The sequence below is a fragment of the Octopus sinensis genome, linkage group LG4 (assembly GCF_006345805.1).
Source record: "Octopus sinensis linkage group LG4, ASM634580v1, whole genome shotgun sequence".
Lineage (NCBI taxonomy): Eukaryota > Metazoa > Mollusca > Cephalopoda > Octopoda > Octopodidae > Octopus > Octopus sinensis.
The window spans coordinates 72,379,427-72,396,023 of NC_043000.1; the positions used below are offsets into that span (position 1 = coordinate 72,379,427).

General features: G+C 34.8%; 1 protein-coding gene across 2 annotated transcripts in view; it reads left to right on the forward strand.

Moving 5' to 3' along the window:
• The first annotated feature begins 2,902 nt into the window (after window positions 1-2,902).
• LOC115210316 (cartilage matrix protein) overlaps window positions 2,903-16,597 on the forward strand; it is a 105,543-nt gene continuing 91,848 nt past the window's right edge. The window contains exon 1 of one of the 2 annotated variants that reach the window (XM_036502136.1): window positions 2,903-3,470. In XM_036502136.1, the coding sequence (XP_036358029.1) occupies window positions 3,423-3,470 (48 nt within the window). In that variant the 5' untranslated portion in view covers window positions 2,903-3,422. The remainder of the gene's footprint in view (window positions 3,471-16,597) is intronic. The other variant, XM_029778841.2, reaches the window with a different exon arrangement.

Here is a 16,597-nt window from a genome sequence, read left to right on the forward strand (position 1 = left end):
ATTGTTTTAATTTTCTCTACAGTACCGAAATCATGATCAAAAAGATAATTCACTTTATTAATGAAGTGTATCCTCTTCACAAAAAGAATCAATACAGGATTTGTAACATATAAATAACTGAATACTGCGATCATTTTTTTACCAAATCCAGAATTACTGAGGGATGGATATAATATAGTGAATCGGCTTGAATGCATAAAAGGGGCATATTTGAATGATTAATGTCAAAATGTTATCGAACGCAAAAGAATGTGAAGCAAATTCATCACTGTGGTAATTTGACTGTAATACAAATAGAATTTAGCTGACTCTCAACTACATCAAAGTAAAAAATATTTTAAATCTATTAAAAGTGAAATTTCATAGCTCCTCGAATTTGGTATTATCTTACATTATTTGAACAGCGATAAACTTTCAGAAAATCGAATATTCAAAACAGATTTCAATTGCTTTTTGTCGCCATTTCACCTTTGTTACCTCACCTTAGATGTACATGCACTTGCACTAGCATGGTCACACAAGTATGTTTGCGTACATACATGCACATAAATATTTCTCCTTCCCTTTGGAAAAGGTTTCAATCTTACAACTTCTTGCCTTTCTCGTATAATCTTTGGTTTTTTGTTATGTATCAGGCAAATTTTAAACGTTATATAAACTTAGATAAACTTAGATATGTTTCGACCAATGATTGGTCCAGGCCATGTCTAACTTAATAGCACCACCTGATAGGATTATTTGAATCCTGTTTAAGTCAAGTTTTGTTTATGGTTCATTCAAGTAGTGAGTTTTTGTTGGTGGCTTATCTGGTATTCCTTGAAGGAATCTATCCAGACTCCGTTTAAAGTTGATGGGATCCTGTTCCTCTTTGATCTCTTTCGGGACAATGTTAAATAGGGCAGGGCCTGTTGAGGAAAAGAAATTATGTTGTAGTGTACATGTATGCTGTGATCTTGAATTGGGCAGGGGACGTATGGCCCGTGGTCCCAGTCTTGGATGAACCTTGAAGCTAATGTTCAGGTCGTTTGGGAAAAGTTGGCGGTATATTCTCCACATCGTACAAATGATGTACCGCTCACGGCGACGCTGGAAAGTGTAGAGTTTCAAGGCTTTAAGGCGATCCCAATAATCGAGAGCAGCCATGCCTTCAATTCGTTTAGTGAGTGCTCTCTGAGGTGATTCAATCTTCGAGATGTTTTGTCTTGTATGGGGAGACCACAGTGGGCAGCAGTATTCGAGGTGTGGCCGTACAAAGGAGGAGAAAAGTGGTATGATGACACCTTGTTCTCTGGACCGGAAAGTTCTTAAGATTCAGGAACTCATCCTACGAGCTATATCGACCTTTTTGTTGATGTGTGCACTCCAACTGAGATCGTCATCAACAATTACACCCAGGTCTCTGATATTGTTAGAGGCTGTGAGCGGTTCCCCTGAAGGAAGAGAGTATGGCTGTTTTAGTGAGGAATTTCTTCCAAAATGCATCAGCTCAAAGATCGTTTTATTCTGTCTCGTTGGTTCGAGCACTAGCTGAGTCAGGAAGTATCCATCCATTAGATTAAAGAGCAGTTCTGCTGCTGCTCTATCTGATGTAGAGCATTTGCCTAACTTCAGAGTATTTGTGGGCCAGTTCACATGAGGGAGGTTAAAATCACCCATCACTAGTATGTTTCCAGAGTTGTACTTCCGAAGGAAGGACTTGACTTTACTAAGGCACTCTTCAAAGCACTTTAGAGGCGCTTGGGGAGGCCTGTAAAGACCAACAATGATTATGTCCTTGGCCTTGCTGAATAGTGATACAGATTCACAATAGCCATTGGAAAATATGTCCTTGGCATCAAGTGAAAAGGAGTCATGGATAAAGATGGCTGTCCCTCCCTTATTTCGGTCTATGCGATCCGCACGAACAATGGTGAAATCTTTTATTTTCACCTCGGCGTCCATATGGGTGTTGTTCAGGTGAGTCTCGGTAAGGATAAAGAAAGGGAAGCAATGTGCCGTTTCGGCAAGCCAACTCTCTATATATGGGATCTTCCATTTTTGGGCAATAATTGATGGGTTGATGCCACGTACATTTAACAGGAATATCGAGGTAAGGGGAGTTTGATGTTTGCCTTGTTCTAAGTTGTGTTTTATGTTGTTCAGTGGTAACAATGTGGGTAGTTCTTGTATGGAGCTGTGTGTGTATGATTTTCTTGTTGGTAGTGGGTGTGTGGTCCTTATCAGACAAATTTTATTCGTGCAAACCCGAAGATTTGTTATCATTAGATATATTAAGAAGAAAAACAAAGTAAATCATGTAGAAAATAAATGCAGTAATGAAAAAGAAAAGAATTTGTTCCTTACCCGTTAGATAAAGATGCACCATTCATGTAAACTGACATTTCAGAACCAAATAACAGAATTTAGAACTGATTGATTCTGAGTAAGATCATTGTATTTAAAGTCATGACCCCCATGAGAAATATTGAAATATATCAGAAAAATATTCTGCAGAATCTAAGATGATTTTCTCGGTTCATTGAAAATTTGGTAAAAAATTTGATAACAGGAGAAAAAATTTCAGAAAGACATACTTATTACATTGAGAAAGTAAAAAAGCTGCAAGTAAACAATATGGTCGTTTAATTTATGAAGCACAGACCCCAATTAATACGATATTTTATATGCCCTATTTTTAAAAGATAAAGGAATGCGAAGTATCTCTTACTTTTCACTATAGTTTTCAACTGGAACTTGATATAGGTCAACGAATTCCAGTAAAATTGATACAGCAAAATCATCATGTCGATTGACATCAAACCGGATATACATGAACTCGATTCTTGCGTGAGAACTTTGTCTGCATAACATCATGTGTATACATTTATATTTATTTAAATAGGCCTGTAATGATGCGTATGGGAATAATTGGGAAACTATGCAGATATATGCATATGTTTATACAGACATATATTTAGAAAAACAAACTTATACACACATTCGCGTACACACACAAATTCACACATGCGCATACATATAGATGCATGCACATATGCATACACACATATATGTATGAACACGCACGCTCGCGAAAACGTATGTATGCATTTGTACAAGACTGTGTGAGAACACACGAGAATAAGTAAATAATAATTCCCACACGACCACATTTACGCATATACGAGGTTATTAAGGCTCAAAAGCACATGTACTTAAGACTTCTTTCATACATACAGATACTTCTTTATCGATATATATTCTATTATACATTTTCAAAACGCTTCGTATTTATGAGGATCGTGAAATTTAGTCCTAAATCTCAGGCACGTATGATTAAAGCAAAAGACACACAGACAGATACACACACACTTACATATATGATCAAATAAAACTTGAAGTCCGACTGAAAGGTTGTAATTCATTCAGTTGACTTCGGGTGCAAAATGTCGAGACTGTTTGAAGCTGCTCTGGTATTGGGACTTCAGTTAATGGTAAGAGAAATTTTAATGTCTTACTACTTCATTTCAGAGTAAACATAAAATTAGAGCGAATTTGCTATCTTCGAAGTTTAGATGCATTTCCTATGTATATATATATATATATATATATATATATATATATATATACATACATACATACATACATACATACATACATACATACATACATACATACATACATACATACATACATACATACATACATATATATATAATTAGTAATAAGATATTTTAGTGATTATGTATCTAAGATAAAATTGCCAAAACTCAACAATTTTAAGTTTATATATGAAATAGTATGCACACAATAAGGTTTTACATTAACGATAAATAATTTGTTTATAATTGTGTGCTGAGGTGACAAACGTCGATTATAAACAGGTATTGCTAACCTACGCTTGTTTATGTCTATACATATACACATGCATACATATGTATGTATATACGCATGCATATATGTATACATATATAAATGTATGTTGTTGTTATTATTATTATTATTATATTATTATTATTATTATTATTATTATTATTATTATTATTATTATTATTATTATTATTATTATAATTACTGTCATTGATGTTGTTCGTGTTTTTGTTATGCTCTGCGCTACGTTCCAACATTTTTCTGTCTCAATAAAGAGAAAGATGATTATCTAAAGTTGTCACAATAGATCGTTGACTTAGGTGAGTTGCAACACGATACAGATATGTATATATAGGTACGTGTGTGTGTTTCTGCATATATATATGTATGTATGTATATATATATATATATATATATATATATATATATATATATATTATATATGTATGTATGTATGTATGTATATATATATATATATATATTATATATATATATATATATATATATATTAATATCCAGTAGAAGCAACAGAGTGACTCCGTTGATTCTGCTAATATTAATAAAGATATATTTTGAGTCTTATTTTTCCTGTTTGCATAACAATACCTATATACATACACACATACACATATAAATACATATACGCATGCATATAAGTATGTATTTATGTACATACATACAGACATACAAACACGCACATATACATGTGTATGTCATTATGCATACATATATGTGTGTGTGTATATATATACGTACATATATATACACATATATAAGTATATACAAGGAGGAACACACGCACACACATATCACACGCACACACACACACCTCTACATTTTATGGATTTATTTTCTCAGTTCATTATTTAATGTATTCCGTTCATATCCATATACCTTATATTCTAATTGTAATGAAAGTAAATATATCTCCAAAAATTAAGAAATCAAAATAGCACAGTGAAAACAGTCTGGGGCTGGAGTCTCTTTGTGCAAGTTCTGCTTGCAACATATTGTTAAGTAGCTTTTTGAAAGTATTAGTCATCAAAATCTCTATAATTTTACATACATATTTTGAGAGGTGTCTTGAAGGGAAAGATTTTTTGCCGCGTTTATTCATATTGATACCTAATTACTATAAGATAGGATATTTGTATTGATGCATCAGGTATGTGAGTTGTTAAGTTTTATCTATCTATCCTTATATATAACGCATCAAACTATTTAGTATATCAAATGTTCACTTCTATACAAGCGAGTACCTCTAGTCTTCTTCTTTAGGTTATATATCCAGAATTATTTTTTAAATACATTTACATTGGTATACATTTAATTCATAAAGTGACGCACTGCATATTTGTGTAATTTGTATACATTTTATAGAAATATACTGTTTTAGTTTCAGTGTGAAAATTGAACAAAGCGGTTATACAACGAATTTTATTTTTCTATGGCCAGAATACAGTCGATCAGACTAGTTTCGATTCTTGTTATATAGAATAAACACCTATTTTCTGTAAACGAACAGAAAAGTACCTTTCGAAATCTACCCAGCGCACAAACTGTCCACTGCTATGCTTTCACGACTGCAAGGCTATGCACGAGTTACTTTAATCTTCAGCCTAATATTAGCTACGTTAAGATAGGTAGCTATGAGGAAATTTGGACAACCTCCCATGACAACGGTATCAGTCGCATAATAAAAGTGTATGATGTATTCTGTGAAAATCTTCATCACCTGACTGTCACTGAAATTTCGGAAGAAGTAGGTTTGGTAAAAGTTCTTACAAAAATATTTTAAAAGAAAAAATTACAATGCGTTTTGTTACTGCATAATTTGTGCTACGTCTGCTGACAGGTGGACAAAAAGGGTTCTGTATCACAGTCAATCAGCAACCGTTCGATCGTTCGAATGCCAATGAAAAGTTTCCGAGAAGTGCCATAACAGATGACGAAACGTGGGTATACGGCTATGATTCCGAGGTAAACAGGCAGTTGTCCGCAAAGTGTTGGTTCATCGTCGGTGCGATCGAAAGAATCTCATCAGAGTCATGCTGATCGTACTTTTTTAATGGAAAAAGTTACCCTTTATGAGTTTGTCTCATATGGTCAGATGATGAAGAAAGAGTTTTAATCGAGAGAAAAAGGTATACGTTCCAAAAATTGGAAAAACTTTGTGAGTGGTGTATCAACAGTGAATAGAAATATTTTGGAGTACACAATTCTAATTAAATTATAAGTAAAATAACAAATTTGAATTTTTAAAGTTCTACTTCATCTTTGGAACAAATATCATATTGCTTCTAATAATTTTCTACCAACAAAAAGGTAACACCTATGATGTTGGTACTTTTATTTCCCACAGCGAAGTTTAAATTATAAATGTTTAATAAAAATTATATTCTTTACATTTATAGTTTCTTACGCACACACACAACACACACACACACACACACACACACACACAGACACACACACACACACACACACACACACACACACACACACACATAAATGTACATGCATATATGCAAACATACATATATATTTACACAGCTATATATTACAGGCTTCCGTGAGTTTTTAGCTCATCACCACTCTCTACTCTTCACCGAAATGTTGAGAACCAGAAGTGAACATTTAAGATAAATTTTCCCCTTCTCCGATATTCATGGACTTGTATCTAATGTAGATCCCATTCATCGCCTTTCATTACACACTCTATTACTCTCTGAGACACAAATCTCGTAAGCCTTATCTCTAAACCAAGTCAGTTGTCCAAGCTACACTTTCTATTCTAATTTCACTTCAACAGGAGTGTCTGCCCTTGTGTAGAGTCGACTCCCCTTGTCACTCATGTCTCTTACCTTGATATCACTAATAATGTCTTCCAATTACTCTGAATCAAAATTTCTTTTCTTCATTCCCCCAAATACATCTCGTCCATTCAACCTCATCGTTCTCAGTGGCGTCAATATTCACAATTCCTCGTGATTTTCTCTCATATTCCGCACCGATGTCACTCAAACAGAATTTTTAGCACTCTTTAATTTTCTTTATGAAGACATCCCTGAAAACTCTTGACTTTAACTAATGTTTTTCAACTATAATTGCTTTTGTACCGATCGGATCATCCGTTCACTACTTTATTGCAATTACTCAACGCACATTACCATACTGAAAAAAACTCCCTATACTCCGTACCCTATGGTCCTTCAAGTCAGCCGACTAGTCGGAGCTCCACCAGTTTTATTTCATCTCCTGTGTAGCATATATGCAATCAGAAAGTGCCAGGCAGGTAAATGAAATACTTCTTTTAGGCATGTCTTCAATGCACCAGGTCCCCCGAGTGGTTCACTGATAGAATTGCTGAAACTGTTCATGCAAGAGCAAAGCCTACAAAGACTGGTAAATGTTATTACCACCACCACCGCCACCACCACCACCACCCCTACCAAAACTAGATAGCATATATTCAGCAACGTAACACCTACAACGTCACTTTCCTAACCACGGAAGCTGATATCGTGCATCGTACACTCAACAAGCTAACTTACCTTCCAAACTGTAGTCGTTCCTTGCCAAAAGGATTTCCACCAACTTTGCAGAATTATTTTTCTCTCCTCTTCACAAAAATGATTGTTCTGTGATCAGCAGACTGCAGAGGCAATATACATGCTGACCGCTTTACCACCAAACTCCACACAACACACGGTTGGCACATTTCTAGTCCTATACCCTTCCACTCTTCCATGTACACTCTTTCAGGTTTACCACCATGCACATACACACCCCCAGGGCGAAAGTATCCTTCACTCACTTGAAACCAACTAGGCCACTGGTTCTGACAGTGTCTGTGCCCCATCATTACTCACTATACACAGCAAACTTTTCAATCTTTTCCTCTCGTTCTCTCTGCAGGGATCTAACCTGATTTTTGGAAACGCTGTATTGTGGCTTTATTCTCAAGAAATCAATTTCTCAGACCATGCCAAGTGACCCTTTTGTACTCACTACTACTGTCTCTCAGATAATGGAGACAACCACCCAACACCTTAAAGGTCTCTCTCTCTCTCTATCTCTCTCTCCTTCCTTTACCTGCCTTCTCCATTTTTCTCTCTGCCCTTCCTCTCTCTCTCCCATTAGTAGCAATCAGGCAATCTGTACGCTTTTTGTATAGAAGACCTATGGATTCCATCTACCTCTTATCACTTAGATCAGGCCGCATTATCACCGCGTGTTTTGCTTGTTCTACCAAACATGTATATAAATGATGTATAAGTACACACAAACACACACACATACACACACACACACACACACACACACACACATATATATATACGATGGTATTCCGCGCAGTTTTCGCCTACCAAATTCACTCACTGGTCATTGTTCGGTGTACGGCCTTCCTCAGAGTGTGTGACTGAATCAGACGTTTTGTTTTTATGAAACGAACTTCTTAATCACCTCTAATGTATGTATGTATATACATAATTACATATACCGAGAAAGAGTCTAGAACATGCTACGTTTCACTCTGGGAGTCAGAAACAAAATCACAGCTATCAACATACATGAATTTGTGTATTAGTGATGAGGACAGTTTTGTTTTGGCAGTAAGCATATTTTATAATCAACATACTGCCAGTTGCTCGACATCTGTTGTAGCTACTATGTAATCAACCCTCAAAAGCCATCACTAAAAGTCGTAGCAAAGTACTTATGGTCACCTAAATATACCACCTCCTAAGAAAGTGGTACACACGAAGTTGTAGCCCTAAACTGTACATTAAATCGATCCCTTTCGTTTTTCTCTGATTAATTAATCATGTATATATGACTGTAAATGTGTGTGTGTATTATATATATATATATATATTATTTATTATGCATGTATATTATATTATATATAATTAATATCTATATATTATATATATAACCATATATATTATTGCTATACATATATGTATATACTTGCATACAAACATAAATATATACATGCCTATATAAATGCATGCATATATACTTGCATACATACATATGCATGTGCACGCGCTAGTGACTCTATGATTAAGCAAAAATGAGCTAAGGGAAATGGCTAAGTAGCTAATGGCATGAATTTGAACAGCGCACTGAACAAAACTATATTAATTAGTATACAAGACCAATTCGCGTATTAAATATGTTTTTATTTCTAAAGAAAGTAAAGCAATAGTGCGTTGGCAATTGGAACAAAAGTCCATCTCGAATATCAAGAATTCTGTAGAAGTGATATGCAATTTAAGATACCACTGTTTAATTATCTGGAGAAGAGATAGTCGTGGATACATATTTCTGAAATTGTCACAACAATTATCTTATCTTAAGACTAGGAGGCAAAGGAGTAAGACATATATAGGCGTAGGAGTGGATGTGTAATAAGAAGCTTGCTTCGCAATCACATAGTTCTGGGTTCAGTCCCATTGCGTGGCACCTTGGGCAGGTGTCTTCTACTATAGCCACGGGCCGACTAAAGCCTTGTGAGTGGATTTGGTAGACGGAAACTGAAAGAAGCCTGTCGTATATATGTATGTGCGTGTGTATGTGTGTGTGTGTGTGTATGCATGTATTTGTGTGTCTGTTCCCCCACCATCGCTTGAGAACCGATGTTGGTATGTTTACGTCCCAGTAACTTACTGATTCGGCAAAAGAGATCAATAAAATAAGAACTAAGCTTACAAAGAGTCCTGGGGCCGATTTGTTCGACTAAAGGCGGTGCTCTAGCATGGCCGCAGTCAAATGACTGAAACAAGTAAAAAAATATACAAAACATTAGGGGACATGTAAGTGTGTGTGTGTGTGTGTGTGTGTGTGTGTGTGTGTGTGTGTGTGTGTGTGTGTCTGTGTGAGTGTATTGCAAAGATCAAATGGACCGGGACTTCAAACTTCGTCATTCGGTTGCCGAACCAGTGAAGAAGGCCCTGTCTGCTGGTATCCTTATCGTGGAAGTAGAGTTTCATTAAAAGAATAGGGTTAATACATTAGGTTTTACAATTTGCAAACGAAACTTTTATTTCATTTGAGATAGTAAATTAAATAGACGGTTAAAGGTCTAACGACAGATTAAGCGTACAAGTCATTTGACATGTAGGTCTAAAGGATGAATAAGGCGAGAATGAATGAATAAATGAATGAATGAATGAATGAATGATAATAATAATAATAATAATAATAATAATAATAATAATAATAATAATAATAATAATAATGATAATAATAATAATAATAATAATAATAATAATAATAATAATAATAATAATAATAATAATAATAACAATAATAATAATAATAATAATAATAATAATAACAAGTACCAGGCAGTGGCTCTCATGGCTTCTGATCTTAACTGATTGGAAGCGTTATCATGTCCATTGTTTTGTCTTGGTATAAAAGATGGGCTACAGCAAATATTATGCTCAATACCACAGATTTGCTTGTCAGTTGTTTGACCTTAACCAGTTGAGCATGTCCCTTAGTGGCTGACGATATGTGCATCTCTGATCACGAGCAGAAGTAGTGGGGGAGCATCATAGCCATGTGTTGAGAGGGATTCTTTTGGGTTTGAATAATTAACCTCTGGAAACATGGGTGGTTCTTTCAACATCCTTAGACAACCCTTATTCAGGGACCTTTTGAGCGGGATGGGCTACTCAACCTGAAGAAAATTCTAACTGGGCCCCACCTGTAAGGTCATGTGCTGTTTATCTTGATATGAGATCACCATGTCGCGCACATATGGTTGTGATGCATGTGCCTGGTGTACCCTTATCAGACGGGTAGTCATGATGGGTATATTGGGCTTCGTATATTTTACCCCAGTGTCACTTTGATGGCATGAACTGCTCTCTCACTTAATAATAATAATAATAATAATAATAATAATAATAATAATAATAATAATAATAATAATAATGATGATGATGATGATAATAACGAATGCCAAGAAATTTTATAGGAAAATTGGCAAAAGTAAGATAGAAGTAAAGGCGCCACCTAAGGCTGGGGAAATGGAAGAGGTCTGGAAGAATATATGGAGCAACAAAACAGAATATAATGCTGGCGCTGACTGGATAGATCGTGAGAAAGTGAAACGGGATGAAGTTAAGGAGTAGAAATGGGAGGAAATAGGAATAGAAGAGCTGTGTTCTTAAGAAATCCCACAATGGAAAATCCCAGAACTGGACCAGATTCCTAACTTCTGGCTGAATTGTTTGACATCTTTAACTGATGTCAACCAGAATACAGAGCAAATATCTGTCTGGCGAACTGAAGGAACAACATACCTTCAAATAAAAACTGAAGACACAAACAATCCCAAGAGCTACCGACCAATAACATATCTCAACACCACCTACACAATCCTCACATCCATATTAATTCAAAGAATATACATTTTCCTTAAACAGACCTCTATATTTCCAAAAGCTCAAAAATGTTGTAAAAAATCCTTATGGGTGCAAAGATCAATTACTCATAAAGAATATGATTGTAGAGAATTGTCGTAGGGAAAGGAAGAACCTGAGTATGGCATGGATAGACTACGGGAAAGCATTTGACAGTGTCCCACATAATTGGTTACTGAAGGCCCTTGAGATATATAAGATCTCTCCTGTCGTCGCCAAATTATTACAGGGTAGCAAGGCTAAGTGGAACACAAGTCTCCTTCTAAACCATAGTAATGGGTTGAGCCTATCTAACAGTATCAACACTACCTACCTGAGATTGAAACCAAATCTACCCGCTTGTTGCTTGTCAAAACAAGCGGGAAATCCTCTACACACCAGATGATTGATGGGAAACACTTAACCCCTAAGGAGCTGTGCTGGTCAAGGAAAGGTCAGTCCTTTGTGTAGAGTTTGACCTACATTACTGTTCACAGTCTATGTAACTTTTTGTGCCAGTCAGACCAAGGAGCAATACCCTCTTTTGCAACAGCCATGACCAAGAGCAGCACTTTCCTTCGCCCTTCGTTCAGTATACGAAGAGAATCTTTTGGCCGCAAAAAAGACTATGCCACCTTTATCCTTTCTTCCTTTCTAATCAGCACCGTGCATTCCTTACAAACCTCCAAGAATTCCTTTCAACACACAGCTATGATGTTCCCCCACTACTTCTGCTCATGATTAGAGATGCACATATAGTCAGCCACTAAGCTCAACTGGTTAAGGTCAAACAACTGACAAGCAAATCTGTGGTATTGAGCAGAATATTTGCTGTAGCCCATCTTTTATACCAAGACAAAACAATGTACATGATAACACTTCCAATCAGTTAAAATCAGAAGCCATGAGAGCCACTGTCTGGCACTGCATCAGGGCTATTATTATTATTATTATTATTATCTAACTCAGAATCTTGAAATTAGTAGCCCGAGCTCTTAACCACTACGCCATATACCCGTGGGCGTAGTGGTTAAGAGCGTGGGCTACTAACTCCAAGATTCCGAGTTCGATTCCAAGCAGTGACCTGAATAATAATAATAATAATAATAATAATAATAATAACAACAACAACAACAACATCGAAAACTATCTTAAGAATGAGAACCGAGGTTCGAAATTTCCCAAGACACATGATGAAGGCTGGAGGGTATATCAACCGAAACGTTGTGTTAACAACAAACAAGATGAGGACAAATATCCGTCAAATGTAAATAATATAAATAATGTATACTTTTGAAATCTCTTGCAGTTAAACCGATGAATCCGCCCCCCCCCCCAAGAAAGACTGTGAGTGTGAGTGAGTGTTTCAAAGGGATGTAGAGTAGAATTTGTGGTAGGAGCGTGGGATATGGTTGAAATAATGGATTAGTATGAATGGAAACACAATAACATATTTCTTTATTGAAGTATTTTCTAAGTAGATTACGCCAGTTTCTATTATTGTAGTTGCAGTTATTTGCGTTATTTTCAGGTTTTGCTTCCTTTTTTGCATGGTTAGAATTTGCTAATATTTGTGAGAAGTTGGTGGTGGTAGAATAGAACACCTTTATGAAGTTTCTATTTAGTAATTTGTGATATTTGTATTTAGATGGAAACGGATTTTGTAAGAGGTGGAAGAAAGTTTTTGATACAGAGATTTTTATTTGCTGGTTGTTTGGGAGGATTGCACCATATTTTATTCCCTGTTCTGTTTCCGTGTTTCGGTTGGAGTTTTATGATTTCTTTGTAGTATTTGATTTCTTCTGTGTATCTACTTTTCGAAGTTTCATTGCAGTGGTGTACATGTTCTTCAAAGATTATTCTGTTAGACGGCTGTCAAGAAATGCTGAGGGATATGACGGACAAAGTTATTTTCTTCTGTTGATTGAAAAATTTGTAAATGTATTAAATCTTTCCGTGGATTTTCTGATTGTTTCATCTGTGAATAATGCCAGCTGTAGTCCACCACACACTAAGCACAGTTTTCTGAGGATGAAGTGATGTCTGCCAAGTATTTGGCACTGGGTCATCTGGTGACAACCAATGATAAATTCTCTTCTTGTTTCAATATAAGAACTATTTTTTAATGACAAGTGACTGAATAATGAAAAAACCCCAGTTAATTGTCTTTGACGTTAAATGAGTGGATAGGCTCTGAAGTTTATTTCCATCCGTTAATGCACGATGAACCGCCTTTGCTTAGCTTCCATAATTTTCAGAATATATGGTGAACATTCACGAAAGTCCTTGACAAATCATTTGAGAATTATATTCAACAGCAATACGCAGTTCTTCATTGTCTTCCTTTATATTGTCAATATTCAAGAGATTCATCCCCAGAAATACATTTTGCAAGACATTCTTGAGCAGTATATTCTGGAACAACATTTTTACTAAACGGCAGGCATGCTCTACGTAATGCAGGTTTGGAATCGAGTTTGAACACGTAAAGAGATCAACCGAAAATTACACCATGCTCAACTAACATTTCAGGTAAAACCAAAGCTAAAGAAAAAATTAGACACACTTAGAGAGTACGCCGACTGATGCAATATATATCACTTGATAGTTATGAGTGACAATGCCATTAATTTCCATTATTCTGGAAGATCAGTCTATAGAAAATCTGCCTCAATAAACTTTGTCCAAACAACGCAAGTGGACATATAAAATACATATACACACACTCACATACATACATATATACATACATACATACATACATACTACATACATACATACATACATACATACATACATACATACATACAAACATACAATCACACATCCACCCATCCATACATACGTACATCCATACATACATATACGAAGAAGATACCCCAAAGAAAGCGGAAGTTTGCAATATTATTTTATTCCCTTAGTTATACATGTTTACAATTTTATCGCCTTCAAATTATTCTCCATCTGAAGCAATGCATCGGTACAGGCGCGTTTTCCACTATTCGAAGCAGTGCTGGAATTCTTGCAAAGTGATGCCTTTTAATGCCTCCGTCGTTTCTTCACCTCTTCCACATCTGCAAATACTGTAGCATAAGCTTTCGTGACCAGTGATGACCATCGAAAAAAGGTCCAGATCAATTTCCAACTATTCTTTTAGTTCACGACACGCATTAAGTCGTGACTGCTTGAGATATTCCGTGAGCAAGCGATGCACAAATTTTGCTGCAATTCTTTTCATTCGCAATACCTCGCACAAAATTCGTTGACAGGAGCTTCAGGAGACACCGGTCACATCAACAAGTTGGCCAGTTGTTCGGTGACGGTCCTCCAAGATCAGTTTATGAATTTTAAGGGTGTTTTCATTCGTTCGGTAAGTCGACGTTCGTCCTGAACGAAGTCGATCGCCAAGCGACAAGTGGCCATTCCTAAAGTGTAGAAACTACTCACAAACTTGTGCTTTGCTCAAGGCAGCATCCTTGTAAGCTGTTTGAAGTATGACAACCGTTTCGGCCGCCGTTTTCCCCAGCAGGAAACAGAATTTTAGAGAAAAACGTTGTTTTTTCGCTTCAGCGATCGCAGAAATCGACGAACAGGGGAGAAGCACTGCAAAGCAATGTGACGTTAGAAATCCTAATACAAACCTCAGGAACAATACTATTAAGGCCAAATCCAGGGTGATCAAACAGGACATTGGTATATTGTAACGACACATTCGGGTAATAGAAGTTCACATCTAAGTGACGGGGCACATCCAGTCAATGACGCCAATTGACAGACTGATGCCTGTGGCTACTAGCGGCCGAAGCTCGAACTGTAACGGGTTTGTCCGACAGAGAACGTTTCCGGTTACTTTTGATCACCCCTCCGTATACGTACGTACATACATACATACCTATATATATATATATATATATATATATATATATATATATATATATATATATATATATACCTTATAAACAAGGGCTAAAGAAAATTATTTCTATGCCAATATGCTGATAACAGACTTTTAAATCGTCAATTTCCACATATAATTTACTCGCTACAGAAAATACGTAGAGCTGAAAACGAGGAAAGCTAGCCAACAGAATTTTAAAAAAAAGTTTGTTATTTCTATATTGAATCAATTTCGGAATTAATCTTATAACAGATTTAACCTTAAAGGTATTTTAATATGCTGCCACATGTATAATTCTCTGAGACGTTCTATCTTATAAGATTTAGTGCTATTTTAGAATCAGATACGAAGATTATATATATATATATTATATATATATATATATATATATATATATATATATATTTCCAAAAGGTATAAAATGAATGATAAATATAATATAATAAGTAAAAACACTACGTACGTTTCATGGCTACAATTAAATTCGAATTACAATTAAGTTTAAATTCAATTGAAATAAATTCGAATTAAAATTATAGTCAATCTTCATGCTAATGGTAATAGTTAAATAAAAATGCAAATAGAGTTAAACAATATTTATTTAATAAATAAATAAAATAATAATTCTTCCTATAGAAAAACTCCATCATCTAAATTAGAAACTTAAAACATTAGGATTATTTCCTACAACACATTTATTATATTAAATATTTATTTTTAAGGTAAAAAAAATCTATAGCAATATCTATTTATCTATGAAGATATAATTTGGCTTTAAAAAAAACCCTAATAAACTCTCGAATATCTTTAACTCAGTTATAGTCCAATATTTAATTACCAAATTTTTTAACAAAATAATCACTATTCATATTTTTAGATTTAAGTTCACATCTAATAATTATAAGATATTTAAAAATAAGTATCTAAATAATATATGAACAAATATAGTAATTAGAATCTAAAATTTACTCTATCAATAAATACATAGACATATAATGAAAAATAAATAAACTAATTAGTCCATTATTATTTACATAAATATTATAAATATCAATATAATATATTTATGAAATACATTTAAAAATCAAATATTAAAAATCAAATCAAAAACGTATAACCTATCTTAAAAGAACCATATAACTATTTTACGATCTATATACCTCACTGACTAAGTAATATCTTACACATTACGTACAGTTAAATCTAATAATTAAATACATATCATCAACAACTAAATAATTATAGATTCAAATTAACAATCATTAGTTATATAGTATACGATACAATAAAACTTCTTAAAATATCTTAAAATATCTTAAATAGAAAAGGTTTACTTAGCTTTCGAAAACTGTGTCATTAACTAAAATTTTAAAACGGAAAACGTCTTTTAAGCGCTTATAAGAATACTCGTGGAATTACGTTATTAGCAGAA